The sequence below is a fragment of the Cynocephalus volans genome, chromosome 9 (assembly GCF_027409185.1).
Source record: "Cynocephalus volans isolate mCynVol1 chromosome 9, mCynVol1.pri, whole genome shotgun sequence".
NCBI lineage: Eukaryota > Metazoa > Chordata > Mammalia > Dermoptera > Cynocephalidae > Cynocephalus > Cynocephalus volans.
The window spans coordinates 2,995,654-3,015,727 of record NC_084468.1 but is presented as its reverse complement, the minus strand read 5'-3'; the positions used below and the strand labels follow the sequence as shown (position 1 = coordinate 3,015,727).

Below are 20,074 nucleotides of genomic sequence, written 5' to 3'. Positions count from 1 at the left end.
CGCTGGTGTCTGCTGAAGAGCTGGTTGCGTGGTTTGTGGGGAAACACTCCACACACTTGGCTGCAGAAGTCTTCCATGTCGATTGCTGCTGGGAGAGTACGGTAAGACACTTGCTTTGTGTTTTTCCCACTCAGCATCAGAATGGCACTGGGCTGCACAAACCGAGAGGCACGGTCGCCAGAGCGATGGCTTCAACATTTTGGAGGAAAACAGCTTCCAACCTAGAATGCTATACCCAGCTAGAATGTGGGTTTTTTCCTAAGCATGGAAGATCTCACATTTACCCCCCATGCCACTCTTCAGCTGCCTCTGGAGGAAGTGCTCCTTCAAATGAAAGAGCAAATGGAGAAAGAAGGCAGGACTCTTGAAAAAGGGATCCCGCCACCGAGAGGGGGGTTGGGAGCTCCCTGCCTTTTGCTGTAAAGAGGCTCCCGGCTGGAGCAGGTCAGAACTTCCAGGAGAGACTCCGCAAGACAGAATGAACTGGCAGCCTAACATGTTGTTGCGTTTGAGAGGAGATGTCTGCAGTTCGGGGAGCGCTGACCCAGTGTCAACACGAGAACATGGAGAACAGCTTTCCCAGGAAGACTGAGGCTGGGGGAGGAAGGGGACGGTGCGTGCGCTGCCGGCCACGGGCAGGATCGCAGAGCACGGGCAGTGGGGCCGCAGGGATGGCAGGTCACTGTGTGCGATGATGGGGTGGAGGGCGGGCTGTGAGTGACAGCAATGCTTGTGATCTGCGGTGGGAAGTCAGTCGGAGGGGCTGGAACTGAGGGACCATGGAGCCTCTGAACACACGTGTTCACGCGGTGACAGTGAGGGCTGCGGGTGGGGTGCCTTCTGTGACAAACCTTGGAGAACTATTTGGCTCTTTAAATCATGTGGAATACACCACCAATAACACATTTTATAAATCAGTTATTGTGTCTTGATAAGCAATGCACCAGAAAATAAAACAGGCAAAAGATGTGGACAGGTCATTCCAAGGAAAGTCTGGATAGCCAGGGAGTGTTTGCATGTAGCTTCTGCACAGGAAAATGTGCCATCGTGGTGGGTGTAAAACAGCATCTTGCAGCTTTCTTTTCACCTCACTAGTAATTGAGATGAAAGTCACATCTACCTAATCTTTGGACTCTCCTGCACTCTGCTGCTGTGCATCTAGCGGTTCCTAGGCTGAGAACCTGACTTGCCCTCGTCTGTTAGGACAGTTCCCAGGGCCCTTGCATCCAAGCAGGGACGTGTGTCCTGCCCCCTGGATGGCCCAGGGCTGACCCCTGCCTCCCCAGCAGCCACATCCCCTGTATGCCTCGTCAGCTTGTGTAGGGCTGGTGGGGCAACGAGGGCTGGTGTTCCGGGACCGCCAACCTGAGGGACCCCAGCCAAGGACCATAGGCAGGCTCTCCAGGACTCACTGGACCCCTGGTGGGCTCCTTGGGGAGCTGGGAGGGAAGGAGGGATTGGAAGATAGAAGAAAGGGAGCGATGTGGGTGGACCACGGTTGGAGCCCCCACCGTGCAGAGCCCACCCCAGTGCTTGCTCATGCCGCAGAGACTGGGGCCATGACAGGAAGCCCACCACCACTGGAACTGTCCCATCAGCTTACTGAGTCACAGAAGCACCACATGACTCAGAGGAAGCGCCCACGTGGCGCCAACCAGATCCACCAGGGGGAGGCAGCGACACCAGCCCAGCCCTGAGCCCTGCCCGCTGTCAAGGCTGGGATCCCGACCAGGGGCAGAAGCCACACAAGAAACAGACCTCAGGCCTTCAGGAAAACACTATGCGCTGTTAAAAACGGAACAGTAACAACATAAACTAGGTACATGACTGACTAATGGGTCCCAAGAAGCCAGTGGTCAGGTCAATTCCTGGCCTCTCGGCAACGCTGGCAGCTGACAGGTGGACAGTCCTTCCCACCCTGGCTGGCCGAGGTTCCCGTTCCAAGTCAGCAGCGGGTGGCACAGAGATGGCACTGCAGGGAGGTGGCAAGGGGGGCACCAGAAGACCTGGCTGGCAGTCTCAGAAGGAGGGCCAGGCGTGGCGGTGTGGGGCACAGCTCCTTCTGCTGCAGGGGCTGCACTGCCTCAGTTTGGGGACATGCTCTTTGCTGGGATATGGCTGTCATTGTGTGGCCGCCTCTGCCAGGGATGGGGAGGGCAGTTTGCATCCCAGGCCTCAGAAACTGTTCACCCCCAGGTGGCCCGCAGCCTGAGATGCGGTGTCAGGTCCCGGACGCTGCCCGACTCCTGGAATCAGACCCCTCTCAGCGCCTGAGATCCAGAATGGCTTGTCCAGATCAAGGGAAGGGTCAGCACTGGGCACCAGTGAGGCGGGAGGCCGGGCAGGGAGAGGGGAGCCCTGCAAGTGGCTCCACGCTGGAATGTGCCGGTGTGGGCCCTGGAACCTTCCACCCACCCCCACAGGGCACGGAGACCAGCCCCACCCTCCCCTGCAGCTGGGAAGTCAAGAATCTCAGACTTGAACCCAGACCACCGGAGGACAGAGCAGAGATGTCTGTAGAGAGGCCAGGGCTCCCTCGTGACAGCAGCCATGGCTGACAGAAGGGGGTGGCGTGCCTGGCCACATTGTGTGGGTGTCTGCCAGCCCCGGCCTGGCGCTGTGGCCTCACGGTGACGGCCCCTTCCTCCGCTGCTCCAGCTCGGGCAGCCTCTCCTCCCGGGTCTGTGCGTGCCGGGTCCCCACCCTGTGCGCCGTCTCGGTGGCCGCAATGTCAATCTGTGCGTAGCGGGAGGTGCCGGCCCCTGAAAGCAGCGGGTGGTAAGTGGCAGCACCTGCCAGGGGTGCGAGAGCCGGTCCCTGCTGTGTGACAGAGGCCAGGGCCCTGCGACGCCTCCCACTGCGCCCCGACTCACACCAGTCACCCAGAGAGGACCTGGACCACATGCTCTTGGAGGTGCTCGCATGGGGGTATGGGTTGGGGTGACACCCTCAAGGGACGTGGCCTAGCCGAGGACAGTCTCGCTTGCCTATCAGGAAGAAGGGCTCCCTGGCCAGGGGCTGAGGTAGGTGTCAAGGCCCCGGGCTGGGGGTCCCAGCTGTCCTGCCGGGCCTCCTGGGCACCCACCTCGGACCCCCGCGCTGGCCTCCGGGAGCTCCAGGCCCGTGTAGTGCAGCTGCTTTTTGGAGGAGGGGCTGACAGGGATGTTCATGTAGGTGGGTGCCTCGCCAAGTGTCCTCTCCGGCCCCGGGGACCCTGTGGGGAGAGGGGCTGTGAGTCCCCCCTCCTCCCACCCTCCACCTCTCCTGGGGTGTGGAGGCCCCCAACTCCCCTACTTTCCTGGGCTGTCCGTCTTTGGCCCAGCACTGCCCCGTCCTGAGACCCCACCCCCCGCCCCCGTCTAGCACCGGCAGTGCCTCTGGAAAGAGTTGTGTCCTCCAGCTGTGCACACCTCCGCTCTCTGCCATCAGGGCCACTCTCAGCTGCCTGTCCCCCATGCGCCCTCCCAAGGTCCACTCTTCTGTTTGTCTCTGTGACCCTCATCCAGTCTCCCCCGCTGTCCCTCTGGCCACCCCCCTCAGCTCAGCTCCTCCTCTCCTGCTCTGTCCCTCTCCCTAGCCCTCCCCCTCTCTGTCTTGCTGGGTCATCCCAGGAGCAGCACCCAGAGTCCCAGGCCCCCACGGCCCAGTCCCCACCTCCAGGTCTCATGTCTCAGGTCACAGACAGCACTTGCGCTGGCCTCCAGGAGCCTCAGAGCCAGGACCTGGTCTCCAATGAGGAGGTGCTGGACCCTCGTCCCCACCATACTCTGATGTGGCTCTGGGCCAGACAACAAGGGAGGCAGGGAAAAGACCCCACCCCGCCCCACCCAAGGACCCGGAGCAGGCGGTCACAATGTGAGCCGCAGTGAGCAGTGCAGTGCCAAGGGGCCGGGGCAGGGGCCAGAGGCGGCTCCACTGGGAGCTGACCTGGGAGTCAGGGGCAGAAGGGGAGGCTTCTGCTGGACATAGGGTGACCACCATCCTAATTTGCTAGTGCTCAAGCCAGGTGCTGTAGACTGGATGCCCCAACCTCACTGAGGCTTAGCCCCACTGTGACTGTTAAGAGGGTGGGAAATCCTATTACGGTAATTAAAGGTGGAGCCTTGAAGAGGTGATTGGATTGTAGGACCCTGCAGTAGTGAATGGGTTAAAAATGGTGGTCAGGGGCGTGGTTCTGAGGGCTTTAAAAGGAGTGAATGAGGTGGTTAGTCTCTGTCTCTGCTCCACCATCTTGCAATGTGAGACCCCTGGGTGCCTGTCGCCACCACCAGCTGTATTACTTGGACTTTGGACTTCCCAGCCTCAGAAACTGTAAGCAAGAAATTTCATCTTCTCTATAAATCACCCAGTTTCTGGTTATTTTGTTATAAGCAACAGACAGGGAGAGTCCCAGTCCCACCAGGATGAGTCGGTCCGCCTCGGGGCCCTCTGGAGACCCGCCCTCCAGGGGCACGGGGAAGGGGCGCTCTGGACTCTGGGCCCGCAGGGCGGTGGCGAGGCCTCGGGCCCACGGCCGCAGAGCTGGGCTGGCCTTGTGCGGCAGCTCGCAGAGCACCGTGCCCTGGCCAAGCAGAGACGGTGGAGCGTGCTCAATCCCAGAAAGTCTCTGCTCCGAGATGAGGGATTTCTGTAGATCTGCTGCCTTTGTAGTAAACAGAACCCATCACAGGAACAGTAAACCTCCCACGAGGCCCAGCAGCTGGGCAGAGGGAGAGCCGGTGCCGGCCTGCGCCCCCACGGGCTTCCTGCCAGGGCTCGGCGCCCCGTCCTGGCTGGTGCCCTGGGCCTCCCAGGCAGCGAGGAATGACGGGGCCGCGCCGTGTCGCATGGGCTCTGCGCATCCGTCCATACAGCCTGGACCAGGCCCGGGCAGACCCTGGCACACAGAGGGGTCAGACAAGACCTCTCCGAGTGACGGGATGACAGGCAGAGGTGGTGGGGGAGGCACCTGGGCCAGCGAGGACAGGGGAGTCACAGCAGGCCGCCTGGAGAAGGGGCACGGCTGGGGAGGAGAATGAAGGGACAGGAGGTGCAGAGCTCATCGGACCTTGTGTTAGGGCTGGTCCTGTTTCCCAAGGTCATCTGGATGGGGGGGTGGAAGCAGGAGGGAGGGACGGAAGGTTCTGGAGAGCCCAGCATCCCCGCTTCGCACACGGGGGCTCTGAGCAGCGCAGGGCAGGAGGGGTGCCGTGTCCAGAACGTGCTTCTCGCCCTCCTCTGGCTGAGACCCTCACTGTCCTGCACCTGGCTCTCCTGTCCCCAAGGGGACTCAGCTGCTGGTTGGGAAGGGGCTGGCTCATCACTACAGCCACCTGCCCCCCTCACCCCTCACCCTTCGCCCCTCACCCCTCACCCCCGCCACCTCTCGTCTCCTTTACTGTCACGTTCATTTTGTTTTAGCTTCTTGGAAGCATCGTTTCAAGCTGCCTCAAATACTGGGACAGAGCAGAGAACCTGTCCTCCCAGCTCAGGTCACATGGAGCAGCCCCGGGCCTGTCACAGTCCAACTCGTGTCTGTCCGCAGCCTGACCCAGGGCAGGCCTCACAAGAGCAAAGCCACGCATCCCCCTCCAGTGCCCACCTCCCGAGCCCCCAACCCCAGTGGAAAGAATCACATCCTCAGGTACCTCCTGGGCTGTCCCCGCCCACCCCATCTTGTCCCCTCTTGGGGATGGCATCGACACCCTGGATGGTGGCCCCACCCAGACCCAGCATCCAAGCCGGGAACCCCAACCCAGGAACCCGTCCTGTGGCTGCTGTGCCAACCATGCTGGACTTGCCAGGCCCGGCTCCCAACAGGCACCACCAGCCTCTGAAGGTGGCAGCAGGAATCGGGCTCAGCCCAAGGCGGCCCCTCCTCCACAGAGAAAATAGGGCACAGAGCTGGCCCGACCCCCAGCCCACCTGCCAAGGGCAGCCTGCCTGGCCTCCAGCCTCCCCAGCCACCAATGCCTGTCCCACGCTGAGTGCCCCGGGCACCTGCACGCCCTCCTTCCATGGGCCTTCTCCTCTCCCCAGGGCAGCTGCCACCCCTGCCCCGGCACTACCTCTCTGTCCTCCTCCCAGACTGGGGGTTCCAGACCACTGCCCTGGCCCGGCCTGGCCCACCCCTGCATTCTCCCAGGCAAGCTCGCCCACATTCAGCCATGCTGCACAGAGCCACTCACCTGTCCTTGGCCCACTGCCCATCCCACCTCGCCCACCTGGGCCAGGACTCACCCCACTGTCCACTGTCACCCCACCCCCGGCCCTCCACCCCCAGCACCCCACCTCCCACTAATCCCCCAGCACCCTGTTGTCCCATCACCCCGCTGTGCACTGCTCACTGTCATCCTGCTGTCCCATCTCACCCCACTGTCCCCTCCCTGCCTGTATGGGTCAGACTTTCTGGCTATCACTGTGCCCACGCTCTTGGGCCAGGTGCCTACCTGAATGTGTCCTCACAGATCCAGGGGGTAAGGCAGCTGCTCCCTAGACAGAGAGAGCACGTGTCAGTGTGTCCATCCGACGTCAATCACATCCTGCCCCCTGGGCCTGAAAACCAGGATGGTAACCCTGAGAGTGACACAAGGCATGGTGTCCTGGGCCACCTCAGGGGAGACCAGCCTGGGATCCCCGACTCCTCCTCCAGGGCCCTTTGGCCCACTGCCCTGACCGCCCAGCCTGGAGCAGCTCCACGTCACGGCCCATGGGACATGCTGAAGGCCTCAGGGTATGGCACAGGGGTGCTGTGAGCCAGGTCGGCAAACTAGGCCAAGTCACCCCGATTATTTTTGTTAGCAGGGTGTTGCTGGAACACAGCCACGCCCGCACATGTGCACTGTCCAGGCTGAGCCACTGAGACAGCATGAGTGGCCCACAGGGCCCAGTATCTCCTCCTCGGCCTTTCGGTGCATGGCGTGACCTGCTCTAAGCCACTTGTGGGGAGGACCCTGCAGGTGAGATGAGCACAGTCACCCCAAACTGCAGAGTGACTCCCCTTTGCCTGGCCCTGAAACAGGCAGCACCTTAGTGGAGGTGCAGGTAGACTGGGCGGGGGGAGCCTGGGACAGGTCTGCAGGCAGGTGGGGGAGGGAGGGACAGTGGCCACTGCTGCTGAGCTGGCCTAGGACTGGAAACATCCCAAGCCCCCCGAGGAGAAGACCCCGCCCAGGTCCCCGACCCTGGGGCAGGTGACTGGAAAGAGCCCAGCATCCCCAGCACCTAGCACGTCTGAGGGGCCGCCTGGCAGGGGGCTTCCTGGGGGGGCTGGGAGGCTGGAAACAGGGCTCAGCACCGGACACTGGTCCAGGCCAGACTGGAGGGCAGATGGTCACATGGCGGGGCTGGGACCCCAGACAAAGACGCCCTGAGCAAGCCAGCTGGTCTAACCTCATCACCATCATAGCGAAGCCCCATGCAGGCAGACTTGGGGACCTGGGAAGGGCATGTGGCAGCCCCCAGGACAAGGGGCTGATACCCCAGAGCCCATGGTAAACACAGGCCTCTGCGCACGCCTCTAATGCAGGAGCAGCCCCTCAGGAGCCCCGTGACCATGCGGGGGCTGATCCTAGCAGCTCGGTGGCCCCCACAGATGGCACCTGCTCAGGAAGGCCATCCCTGCAGGTGCTGGGTCACACCAACGCTGGGGGAGGCAGAGCACAACAAGGTGACCTCACTCCCCACCCCTGGGCAGGAGCAGCACGTGGCCCCGGGCAGGCAAGGACACGGGACCAGTGTCTGCCCTGTCTGCTTGCCCCTGGCCCTGAGGAGAAGCCCCCACCCCACTCGGGGAGGAGGAGCCGAGACTGGTGACCCTGGGCTGCCCAGCAGGCAGTGGGCGGAGGCTTCGGGTGCCCAGAGCCCACCCATGAGTGCCCCAGAAAAAGGAGTGAAGGCAGATGACCTGGCCACGTCCCCACAGGGAAAGGTGTCCTGGGGGGAACACCATGGGGTCCCCAGGGGAGACTGAGGCACACTTGCTGGGGGAGCCGGGCCCTCCTCCTCCCAAGTCAACCCATCACACAAGAAGCCACGGCCCCAGCAGCCCCCAGCACTGGGAGCTGCAGCCTGATTTCTCTTGCAGCGAGGCTGACTGGGCTGCCATGAGTGGAGGTGACAGCAGCAGAGATCACAGTGGCGGCTCCACTAATGCGCATCTATTGAGCACCTACATACACTGTCCCATCAGACTCCCCAGTGCAGCCCAGCAAGGTCGGGTGCACTGGGCCATCCAGCCGGTGGGAGGTAGATGTGCCCCAAGCTCAATTCCCAACACCGGCCCCCCACAATGCAGCAGTTTGCAGGACCCGACCCAGAGCACCCCCCAGACTCGGTCCCCATGGGGTGGCAGGCAAGCATGGAGACAGGCAGGGTAGGGTGGGGCACCCCGCACGAGACGTGCAGGGGCGACAGGGATGGCGGCTCCAGGCTCAGAGCCAGCACCCTCACTGGCCCGCCCAGGAGGCAGCACGTCCACCCTCACCTGGACGCAGGGATCTCTGAGCCTGCGGGGCCACCGAGGACCTCACTGTGGTCTCCAGTGATCACACAGGAACATGCCACGTGCACGCACACACGTGCGCACACGTGGGCCCGTGCGCTGTCCGAGCAGTCTCCTCCACACCTCCATGGCACTCAGGCCGCGGCCTACAAGACCAACGAGGCCTCAGGCTGCTCTGTGACCTGCAGGCCCAGGGGCCAGGCCTCAGGGGTTTCAGACCCAGTCAAGGGCTAGTGAGGAGGGCGGGCAGGGAGGCAGAGGGGCCCAGCCACACGGAAAAGGACAAGGCGGTAAGAAAAGAGTTTTATTTCCAGTCTCAGCGCATATTACAAACAGTGTCAGATTTTTAAAATGTAAAAGAGCGACCCGGGCAGCCAACAGTGAAGGTGCAAAGCAGGACAGCCGCGAGGAGCCGTGCGCCCCAGGTCAGGGCTGGCTGAGACGCGTCAGGCTGCGCCAGGCACAGACAGCGGGCAGTGTGGGGAGCCGGAGCCTCCGCGTGCCCGTGGGCCGGGGGCCCTGACCTCTCCCTCTGGTCCTGACCGCCAGCTTCGTGGTCCCAGCACGGAGGGTGCAGGAGTGCCGGGTGGGGGCTTTTAGGGACCCTCCCGCGAGCTGACCCTCGGAGCCCAGGTCAAGTGGAAGACGAAGCGGAGCGCTCTGAGCGGCTGCCCCCCAGCCCCCCGCACCGCATCGAGCCCCCCGGGCACAGGAGAAGGCTGGTGGGCAGCGTGGAAGGGTCCAGACCACAGAGGCACGGACCCCGCAAGTCACGGAGCCTCCTGAGCTTCAGTTCCCCAGAGGACCGGGCTGCGCCCCGCTGGGGTGCTGGGGGAAGAGGCACGGGGTAACTACATAAAGCTGGTCACACGCACGGACCAGGGAGCCTGGTCTCTGGCTGGGGTTCACGGAGCTCGGGGTGTCGGGAGCTGCTGCTGCGGAGGCCTGAATTTTCAGCGGTGCGTGATTGCGCAGTGAGGAGGTGACCGGGAACGCGATGGAGGAATCGGTCCCCCACCAGGCGGTCAGTGGGGCAGGAGGAGGATGGGCCCAGCACCCAGGCCAGCCCCGGCCAGTGGCGGTGTCCAGCCCTCAGTACCCAGCACAGGGCGCGAGCGGACGGGGCGCAGCACCCACCCAAGCCCCAGGGCTTGGGCCTCGGGGCTCTGCTGACCGGACCCACCTGGCCAGAGCCCCCACCTTCCAGAGCACGCCTCCCCCTGCCCCCTCCACTGGCGGCCCCACCGCTGGGGTTGTGGCCCCCGCCCACCAAGCCCTCCCCGCCGGCTGGGCGGCTTCTGGAACCCAGTGCAAAAAGCACCCTCTCTGCAAGGAGGCCGGTGCCGCCTCTCCCATCCAGAGGGGCCTGGGCTGAGGCTCTCAGGGAGCAGGGTTTACCTTGAGTCCTCCACAGACTGGACATGTTGAAAAGAAAGCTGGAGGTGGCCCAGCGTGGGGGCTGCCGGCCTCCCAGGGCTCGCCGGGGGCTGGGCTGGGCAGCGCTGCCTCGCTGCCTGGGGCCTCTGTTGCCTGTCCCCGCCGTCTTGCGCCCAGCCAGCCAGAGGGACACCCGGCGGACGTCTGGCCGCCCAGGTCCCCAGCAGCACCGTCGTCGGGACCACCCTGGGGGGCCGAGCGCAGGCTGCGGGGCGTGTCATAGTGGTGTCGCAGAGAGGTGGGCACCTGGTACTCCGCTGCACCGGGCGGGCAGGTGCACAGGCTGGGCTCGGGTGCCCCAGCCAGGGGTGGCAGGCTCTGCAGCGAGCCGAAGTCATCGCCGGCCCGCCACACGTCCAGGCTGCTGCCCGCGTAGGACGATAAGCTGCCCGAGCAGGAGGAGCGGCTGCCCGTGGCGATGCCGCTGTCGGAGGAGCTCTGGCGACCGACCTCCCGCAGCTGCCGCGGCCGCAGCGACGTGGGGGGCAGCCTGGAGGCGCCCAGAGTGGCATCCCTGGGGGCCTGGGCAGCCGCCAGGCCCGGCCCCTCCTGGGACGTGCTGGCCGAGGACGAGGACTGCTCTGGCCACGCGGTGAGCCGGCTGCCAGCGCTGATGTCCGAGTGGCTGGCTTCTGAGGACGAGCTGGACAGGCTGCGGTCATCCCCTGAGACGAGAGTGGGGAGCTGAGGCCGCTGCGGGGCTGGGGGGCTGTGGAGAGCGCGGGTGGAGCTGCGTCCAGTGCCCTCAGGGGCACTCTCCAGTCTCTTCAACATCCTGGGACAGCTCCCGCCACCTCCCCAGCCCCCGCACCTGGAGGCTGGAGCAGAAGCTCCTCTCCCCTCACCCGGTCCTGAGCCCACTCCTATCTTTCAATCTCCAGCTCCCTCTAGAACTTTGCCCCACCCCTCTGTCCCCTCTGTCCCTCCTTGACCCCCATCCCTGTCCCTGATTTCCCCCCCAGCAGGGGGTCTTCCTAAAATACGATTTGAGCACACCCCTCTTCTTGCTTCCAGCCCGTTCTAGGGCCCTGCGGCCTGGCCTCTGGGCTCCTCCTCCCCCCAGGCGTCTGGCCATCCTGACCACCTTCCAGCTGTGGCTCTGGCTCTCAGCCATGCCTGGAACAGCCATCCTGCCTTCCCTGGGGACTTCCCAGGCCCTTCCAGCATGGACATGAAGCCCTGGGTACACCCACAGCTACTGACTCACCCACCTGGCCCACACCACGTTCTGCCGTCACTGCCTCGGTCCTGGTCTCCCCTCCCCCATAGATCCTAAGCCCCCTGAGGACATGAACCCCTGTCTTGTCACCTGCCAGGCCCTGCCCCCTCTCGCTTGGAGCCCATGGGAAAACCAGTCTCTGCTTTCTCATCTCTCAGCGCTCGCCTGGCCTGCCCTCTGGGGCTCCAGAGAAACCAGCTATGAGCTGCACCCAACAAGGTAAGACCTCAAATATACTTGAGACCCCCTGCTTCTCTGGGGAGGGCCTTCAAGGGAGGGGAGAAGGCCTCTGTCCCCTCTGTGTGCCCCACAGGACAGGCAGCAGCCAGAATTACAGACAGAACCAGCAGAGCTCCCACGCTCTGGTCTGGGAAGACCCCAGAGCAGCCCACCCACCAAGCTGGCCACACTCACAAGAGCTGCAGCAGCCCCTCGCTGGGTGGCCAGCCCCTCCCGTCCATCTTCCCACAAAGAGCAGCCAAGACAGAGTCACCAGCCCTGGGGAGGGGCCTCGGCTCCTGGGCAGCAGCTCCCCCTGCCCCTGAGCCCTTCTGTCTGAGCACAGCCAGGAAAACGGAGGCACAGGAGGCCACAGGCCTTGCCCGGGCCACACAGCTGGTGAGAGGGAAAGAAGTCAAACCCAGCTCTCATGACCAGCACCACGCTTCCTGTCAGGGCTTCGGGTCAGAGTTTAGGACATGTTTGTGGAATTGTGAGTGAGGGAATGAAAGAATGAACAGGAGAGCAATGAATGAATGAATGAACGGGAGGGGAATGAATGAAGGAAAGAAGGAACAAGAGCAGAATGAATGAGTCGACAGGTGAGGAACAATGAATGAATGCGCCAACAGAAGAGGAATGAATGAATGAAGGCAGAGTCGACAGGAGAGGAAGAATGAATGAATGAGTCGACAGGAGACGAATGAATGAAGGAATGAGTCGACAGGAGAGGAAGAATGAATGAATGAGTCGACAGGAGAGGAATGAATGAATGAGTGAGTGAACGGCATGGAGTCTGCAGCCCCCACGCGGCGCGGATCACTGCCAGCCCCTCTGCTGGGCGCTGGCTGAGAGCGAGGCGGACAGCCCGGGTGGCCCTGCCCTACCTCCGCTGCCCGGCCGGCCCGCATGTGAGAGGAGGCTGAGCCGCTTCTCCAGCTGCAGGGCTTCCAGGGCCTCCTGGGCCACTCGCTCCTCCAAAGTCGAGGGCCCCCCGGGGCTCGGGTCTGTGGCAGAGGAGAGAGAATGAGGAGGTGGCCCACACCTCCAGCCCCCCAGCCCACACACTGTCCTGGGTGTCCTGGTGAGTCCAGCGCCATCAGGACCACACACACCCTGGTCCGGCCCCAATGCAGTGGTCACGTGAGTGGTGCCCCAGCTGCTCCCCACAGATCAGCCCTCATCTGCCCAGCTTGGGTCCCTACACCCATAAACAAGTCCCCCGTCTGTCCAGTCACCAGGACCCCAAGCCAGCAGACTCCCTTCCTCTCACCACCAAGTTTATGGACTGTCCATCTCCCAAATGACCGTCCCTGCCACCCACCCCGGCTTATACGCCAACTTCTTGCAGGTCTCCCCTGCCACCCAAATGAAGTGCCACCCTGACCCCACTGTGCCCTGCTGCACCCTGGCCCTTGGATGGAGCCTCAGCTGTCACCTGAGGCTCAGAGCACACAGCCCGCTGACCCTCGGGCCCCCGCCCAGTCCCTCCCTCATGACTGCTCTCCAGAGAGCACTAGCACCACCCTCTCTGGTCATCACCCATGCGTCCCATGAGCTGGGTGGCAGGACACCTCCTCATCCCACCCAGGCTGGGTGGGGGACCTTCGGCAGCTCCTCAGCACCTGCGGTCCTGAGCCCTAACTTTTGTGAATTGTGTCTTTCTCCTCTCAGCAGCAGCCCTGGAGGGCAGGAAGCTCACCCTGCTGTCCCCGTGCCCAGCCATGCTGGCTTGTCCTGGGCACTCAGCTGAGAGCCTATTCAGCCCCAAACACTGCCCTGGCCCTTCCACATTCCCTGCACACACAGCCACGGCCACGTGGAGAGCCACAGGCCCCACCCACTAATGCACAACGACCCCTCCAGCTCAGAGCAGCCTCCTCTGGGCAGCCTGGGGCAGGGTTGGCACCCGACTGCCATCAGCTCCCAAGGGGTGTGTGGCTGGCAAGGCCTGTGCCAAGCAGCTGGCTGCCGCCCAGGACTCCTGCAGGAGTGGGACCCAGAGCAAGGCAGTGGGACCCACTCTCCCTAGAATCTGGCAGCAGGGGTGTTGTGACAAGTTCCTATCAAATCCTGCAGCACACAGAGGACTAGAAAGCACAGCCTGTAGCTGGGGGCACCTGGAGCAGAGCCCCATGGGCAGAGCAGGGCAGAACCAAGCCGCCCAGAGCTAGTCTCATGGCTGCACAGTCCAAGCTCCAGAAAAACAGACCCACAGCTGGTGCCGCCGGTCTCAAGAGAGAACAGTAGTGTCCTTCCTCCTCCCCAGGTGGGTCCGTGTCCAGGCAGCCTATTGTCCTACTGCTGACACCTGCAGGCCACACAGTGCGTGTCCACATCCTTGAGCACATGGCCACCACATCAGGGCCTCAGACCAGGGCAGAGAGAGCTCACGGTGCTGGGACCCAGACACACACTGGAAGGGCCTCAAGGAGCAGCCCCCCAATCCACTACTCTGGCCACCCTGGGGCACTGCCCAGGTGAGCCAGGGGCAGCGCTGCCCGGGACAGGGATCAGGCAGCACAGTCTCTCTTCCTGTCTCCTCTCCATCTGTGCCTGGGAGGAGGGGAAAGGCGACGACAGTCACAGCCGTGCAACTCAGGCCCATCCCCCTCCTGACCCAGCCACGGGCCGCACAACCCACCAAACGGGACAGCTTCCCCAGGCGCTCTCGCAGACACCCTGCCACGTGAGCAGACGGCAGGCCCACTCCCGGCTACAGACCTAGCAGCGGCAGGCGTGGCCCAGGGTCCAGGCTGGAAACAAGCACAGTGACAGCGGCGGCACCCCGACCTCAGCCCTGTGAGCACTCATCTCAGGCCCTCTGGTGACACCAGGCTCAGGACGTAGGACACACCCTCCTGACCATACCCATCTGGTAGCTGCAGGGGCAGCAGGACACTGAAGGATGCCCAGCCTCACCCCTCACCCCCAAGCCTCTCGCCCCGCCTGCAATGTGGGGGTGCAGCAGCAGCGCACCCGGTCGAGGCAGGGGCCAGGATGGGGACATGCACAAGAGGACACCCAAAAGCCCAGAACTCGAGGCTGCTGCCCAGCAGAGGCCACATCTCAGGAGCCCCCAGCAATCACAGGGCTTCAATGTGACCCAGGCCAAGCACAGACAATGGAGTCCACCAGCCCCCAGACCCTTCCAGAGTCCAGCCCTCAGGGGCTGGGACCCACGACTCCTGGCCAGAGGCTGACTAGCTCAGTGCCCTGCTCAGCTGGCGCATCAGGGTGACCTGAGGCCCCCACACCTGGAGGGTGACCCTGACGGCAGTAGGCTTTAAGAGTTCCCAGCTGGTTCCGAGGAGGATGGTCTGTGCAATGGGTCTGTCACTTCTTGTCAGCCCAGCCACCCACCAGCCCCGCCTGGGACAGCCAGCTTGCCCCCTGCTGTGGGGCCCATCAGGTCGCCGGACAGCTCTGCCCCCAGGCTGAGCCTCCCTGAGGCGTCCTCTGTCTAGTGCTATGCCCCATCACCCCCTCCTCGCCCAGGAACCCCTACAGGAAGCAGGAGAGAGCACCCCACCCTCCATGAGTCTCCCGCTCCCCAGGCCGGGGCCCTGGTCCTGGGCTCTCCGGGGGCTGCTGGATGAGTCCTGCCTCCACCCCAGCTCTGCACAGCAGGGCGGAGCTGTGGGTGGACCATGCCCGGGGGAAACACACTGTCCTCGCCCTACATGCCCCCGCCGCACACACGCACACTGTCCACGCTGTGTCCTCACCGTGCACATGCACACTGTCCACGCCATGCACGCGCACACTGTCCTCGTCGTGCACACGCACACTGTCCACGCCATGCACACGCACACTGTCCTCGTCATGCACACGCACACTGTCCACGCCATGCACATGCACACTGTCCTCGTCGTGCACACGCACACTGTCCACGCCACGCACACTGTCCACGCCACGCACACGCACACTGTCCTCGTCGTGCACACACACACTGTCCACGCTGTGTTCTCACCGTGCACATGCACACTGTCCACACCATGCACACTGTCCACGCCACGCACACTGCCCACGCCATGCACACGCACACTGTCCTCGTCGTGCACACACACACTGTCCACGCTGTGTCCTCACCGTGCACATGCACACTGTCCACACCATGCACACTGTCCACGCCACGCACACTGCCCACGCCATGCACACGCACACTGTCCACGCTGTGTCCTCACCGTGCACATGCACACTGTCCACGCCACGCACACTGTCCACGCCACGCACACTCACACTGTCCTCGTCGTGCACACACACACTGTCCACGCTGTCCTCACCGTGCACATGCACACTGCCCACACCATGCACACTATCCACGCCACGCACACTGTCCACGCCATGCACACGCACACTGTCCTCGTCGTGCACACGCACACTGTCCACGCTGTGTCCTCACCGTGCACATGCACACTGTCCACGCCACGCACACGCACACTGTCCTCACCATGTCCTCACCATGCACATGCACACTGTCCTCGCCGCGCACAAGCACACTGTCCACGCCACGCACACTGTCCTCGCCGCACACACGCACACTGTCCTCGCCATGCACACACACTCTCGGGCTGCAAGGCAGGAAGACGCCAGCAGAGGGTGCCGCCGCACCGTCCAGCAGCGCTGGGCAGCTGGCAGGACCCGGCCACAGGAGCTGCCTCCCTCCTCCCTGTAACCGTCCCACCTGTGCCTGTGCCGGGGGCGGGCAGCGGGGGTTGAGAGCTGCAGCTGCGAGAGGAAGGCCCATGTGCCCTCTGTGGGACGGCCTTGCTGGCCTTGCTGCCAGCCCAGGCTGGGTGCGATGGGAGGAGGTGGTAGATGTGAGCTCACTGACCGCCCCTGGTGTGGCCACAGGCCTTGGTCTCCCACCTGGACCATGGGACAAGCACTGCGGCAAGGGCAGCATCAGAGACAGCCCATACGCGGCGCCCAGCGCATGACCTACCAGAACCTAAGACAGCCCAGCCCTGCTCTGGGCCCACAGTGACTGGGAAATGTGGCCCTCTGAGGTCCAGAACATCCCTGGCCAAGCACTCCTGAAGAATGGTGGCCTGGCCACAGCCAGGGAAGCAGGGCAGGGACAAGAGGAGACACACTCAGCACAGCCTTGGTACCCACCCCAGATGCGTTCTGAGACCCACATGCCAGGCAGCCTCACAAGGTGGCTTCTGGCCTGGACACCAGGCTCCCAGGGAGCCAGTCCTGGCCCCCGCCGCAGAGTCAGGCCAGCTGCCAATGCACCAGCAACCTCAGGCCAGGCCCTCCCTGCTCCAGATCTGGGAGACGGGGGTGGCTCAGAAGGTCTCCAAGATCATGGGCCTCTTACTGCCCAGACAGGTGCAGCTATGGCTAAGCTGTCCCCACCAGAAGACTTCAGGCCCTGAGCATCCCAACAGATTAGACCCTGCATAGGAAGCGCCTGCAGGTGTGAGCTCAGTCCCAAGACACGCTGACAGTCCCCCTCAGAAGCCCCAGGGTGCCCTGGCAGTGAGCTGTTCGCAGCTGCAGCCCCAGGCCCCACAGGGCTCTGGTCTCCAGACTGCCCCCTCCCTGTCTGGCCTGATCCAACCACGCTCCCACACGCACCTGGGAGAACCGGCCTCAGCCCAAAGGGGCCCTTGGTCGGGGAGACGCCCCGCACGATGCAGTCAAACAAGAAGCTGATCTGCTCCCCCTCAGCCGAGGACAGGAAGAAGACTCCAGCCCCTGCAGACGGAAGACAGAGACATGGGTCAGCTGGGCCCCAGCATGGGGTGGGGGAACCCCTGCAGAGTGGGCAGGGTGCTGTGAGGTGGCGGAACACAGGAGAACTGAGCAAACTCCGGTTTGCACGACCGGAGTCACTCAGCCATTGGAGCCGTGTCCCCAAAGCTCCTGGACTTCGTCTCTTCTCACACTAACAAGCCCCACTGCATTGTTCAAACACACACAGCTTAGGCCGGCCTGTGGCTCACTCGGGAGAGTGCGGTGCTGATAACACCAAGGCCACAGGTTCGGATCCCTATAGAAGGATGGCCAGTTGGCTCACTTGGGAGAGGCTCGTGCTGACAACACCAAGACAAATGTTAAGATCCCCTTACCAGTCATCTTTTTAAAAAAAAAACAAAACCACACACAGCTTGTCAAGGCGGCTGGCCCAGGCCACCTCGTCAGGCTGACCTCTCCCCCTCCACCCCATCCCCCGCCTGGAGCAACGTGAGCCCCAGGTGCTGGGGTTGAGCACAGCCCCTTGTGCAGAGCCTGGGGAACTGATAAGGTGGCTTCTGCAGAAAGCCAGCCCAGCGCTCTGTCCTCAGCCACGCTGTGTGCAGGAACACAGTGGTCCTGCATCTGGGGCACCAGAAGCACGGTCCTGGAGTTCTCCCCCTGGCAGAGGACTATGCACCCACCTGTGCACCCACCCTCCAGGGCTTAACTGGGGACCAAAGGTGGACACACAGACTCTGCTCCACTAACAGGCAGCTGTGTGATGAGTCTTCGCCCGCCCTCCAAGTCTTGATTTCCTCAACAGCCCCAGGGGACCAGCAACCCCAACCCCACAGGGCTGTTCTGAGCTAGGATGACAAGCTAGGAAGCTCCAGAGCCACATCCAGTCCCCACGGCACATAAGGGGACAGAAGCTGGGCTGCCAGGTGCTGGGTTCTTGCCCCAGGACAGGTACCACGTGACCTCAGCCGCTCTAGGTGACCCCAACCTCACTACCTGAAGGGCTCTTGTGTGGGTTACTTAGGAATGTTTGTAAACCACGTGTCACAGTGACCACCCCTCAAACAACGGGGCTGCCCCTCGTGGCCAGAGCGGTCTCCCCACCTTACAGTTATCCTCCTTCTTGATTGGCTTTTGGGTGAGGAAACAAGCTCACAGCGTAAAGACACACCCTGAGGTCGCGCAGCGTGTCCCCAGGCAGCCCCACCCCTGCTCCCCACTGGGCGGAAAAAAGGAGCCCGGTGAATCAGGCCAGGGCCACTTGGGCAGGGGGACGGGGCAGGCGCCTGGGTCCCGTCCACACGGGGAGCAGCCCAGCGTGGTGAGTCAGCAGCGCCGGCCGCCCTCCCGCTGGGCCCGAGCCCCGGCCAAGGTGAATGAAATCCCTCGGCCTCCGGCTGAATGGGGACGCCAGGCTGGCCGCGCCCGCCGCCGACACGGGTCCCATGGGGCTGGACGCTCAGCCTGGCGTCACCGCCCAAGAATCCCTCCCTGTTCTGGAGCCTCTGCCCGTTGCCCAAAGAAAGGCACGCTCCCGGGGGAGGCGCGGCGCCAGCACGGGCGGGACGGGGCGGGCACGGGGACTCGCATTCGAGCCTCAGCCGCCCGGTCACGCTCCGCCGGCACGGAATGCAGGACGGTGGATTCCAGGACCCGGGCCAGCCCCGGCACGTGGCGAGGCAGTGAGCCCCAGCACCCGGCGGCTGTCGGTTCATTCCCTGTAACGCCCCCAGCCAGACGACATGACAGCCCATCCCGCTTCAGAGGCAGGACACTCGAGGCCCAGAGAGGGCAAGCCACTTGTCCCTGATCACACAGCCCAGAAGCGGATGCCAGCCCAGGCCACCAGGCCCACCTGGGCTCTTCCTGGCACCACAGAGCTTCCGGTCGTGCTCTGGGCCAGGGGCTGCTAGTGACCAGGAGCAGAGGTGGGGCGTGGAGCGGGGGCTGGCACCACCTCCACACCCAGCAGGAGGGCACCCGAGAGGCTCAGAAAGGCCCCGGTGGATGGGCCCGTGTGAGGCTGGAGGGGCTGCCAAGAGCTGCACCCGGGACCTTGGCTGCAGGGGAGGGGCGGGAGGTGCAGGCCCGCCGTGTGGCCGCTGTCTGCGGGCCGGCTCCCTCGCGGCCACTCCCCATGCCCGATGCCACCCCACCCGTGTGAAAGGCTCAGCCGGCTGGGCCCCAGCTCTCACAAAAGGCCGGCCTCTAATCCTGAGCTTACGGACAGCTGGCAGAGGCCGAGGGACAACCAGTCCCCCGACTATAAAAAACCACATTACCGCAGGGAGTGGAGCCGGCCCTGCATTCCACCGGGGCGGCGGCGGAGCCTCAGGCTCCCGGGGAGACGCGGTGGCCGGGCGAGGCCTGGGCCTGCAGCTGACCGCCAGCCCCTGGCCCCGACCAGCTCCCCGACAGGCCACCCCATTTTGCCAGTGGAGCCGACTCCGGGGGCCCTGGAAAAGGACGCCCATCTCCAAGGGCCAGTCTGCAGGCCTCAGACAGCCTCTCCCCAGGGTATGCCCCACCCCTGCCCTGCAAGCCCCCACCCCATCTACCCGCCAGGCCATTGGGAACGCCCAAAGTCCCCAAGCACGCCGGCCACCCAACACACCTCCACCTGCAGGCGGCCGTCCCTGCCCTCCGCCACCTTGACTGCTCAAGACTCGGGCACCTTTTGGATGCCTTTCCTGACCCTGACCCCAACCTCCATCCAGGAAGCCAACAGTTCGCTCCGTGATGTTTTCACAGGATGCCTCACCCAGGCCAGACCCCCGAGGGGCTGTACTCCATGTGTCCCCTGTCCCAGCCGCCAGGCCCGAGCACACTGCGAGCAGAAGCCATGTCTCAGTGGTCAGGGCCCCCAGTGTCTGAGCCAGCACTCGGCTGTGGACAGAAAGATGTGTTTGTGGAGGCTGCCAGCCTGGTCCCCTCCCCAGGGAAGCACTCCCGGCACCTCTGGTTTGTTCTGGGGAGGGGAGAAAGAGCCTGCCCGGCTGTGCCAGGGG

At 63.8% G+C, this 20,074-nt stretch overlaps 1 protein-coding gene across 4 annotated transcripts in view; it reads right to left on the bottom strand.

Annotated features, from left to right (window-relative positions):
* Positions 1-1,790: 1,790 nt before the first annotated feature.
* The window catches only part of DOK7 (docking protein 7), a 37,984-nt gene continuing 19,700 nt past the window's right edge, over positions 1,791-20,074 (bottom strand). For 3 of the 4 annotated variants that reach the window (XM_063107969.1, XM_063107968.1, XM_063107971.1), the window contains 6 exons: positions 16,947-17,066; positions 12,245-12,364; positions 9,881-10,584; positions 6,429-6,471; positions 3,086-3,214; positions 1,791-2,762 (listed from right to left, as the gene is read on the bottom strand). In XM_063107969.1, the coding sequence (XP_062964039.1) occupies positions 2,626-2,762; positions 3,086-3,214; positions 6,429-6,471; positions 9,881-10,584; positions 12,245-12,364; positions 16,947-17,066 (1,253 nt within the window). In that variant the 3' untranslated portion in view covers positions 1,791-2,625. The remainder of the gene's footprint in view (positions 2,763-3,085; positions 3,215-6,428; positions 6,472-9,880; positions 10,585-12,244; positions 12,365-16,946; positions 17,067-20,074) is intronic. The other variant, XM_063107972.1, reaches the window with a different exon arrangement.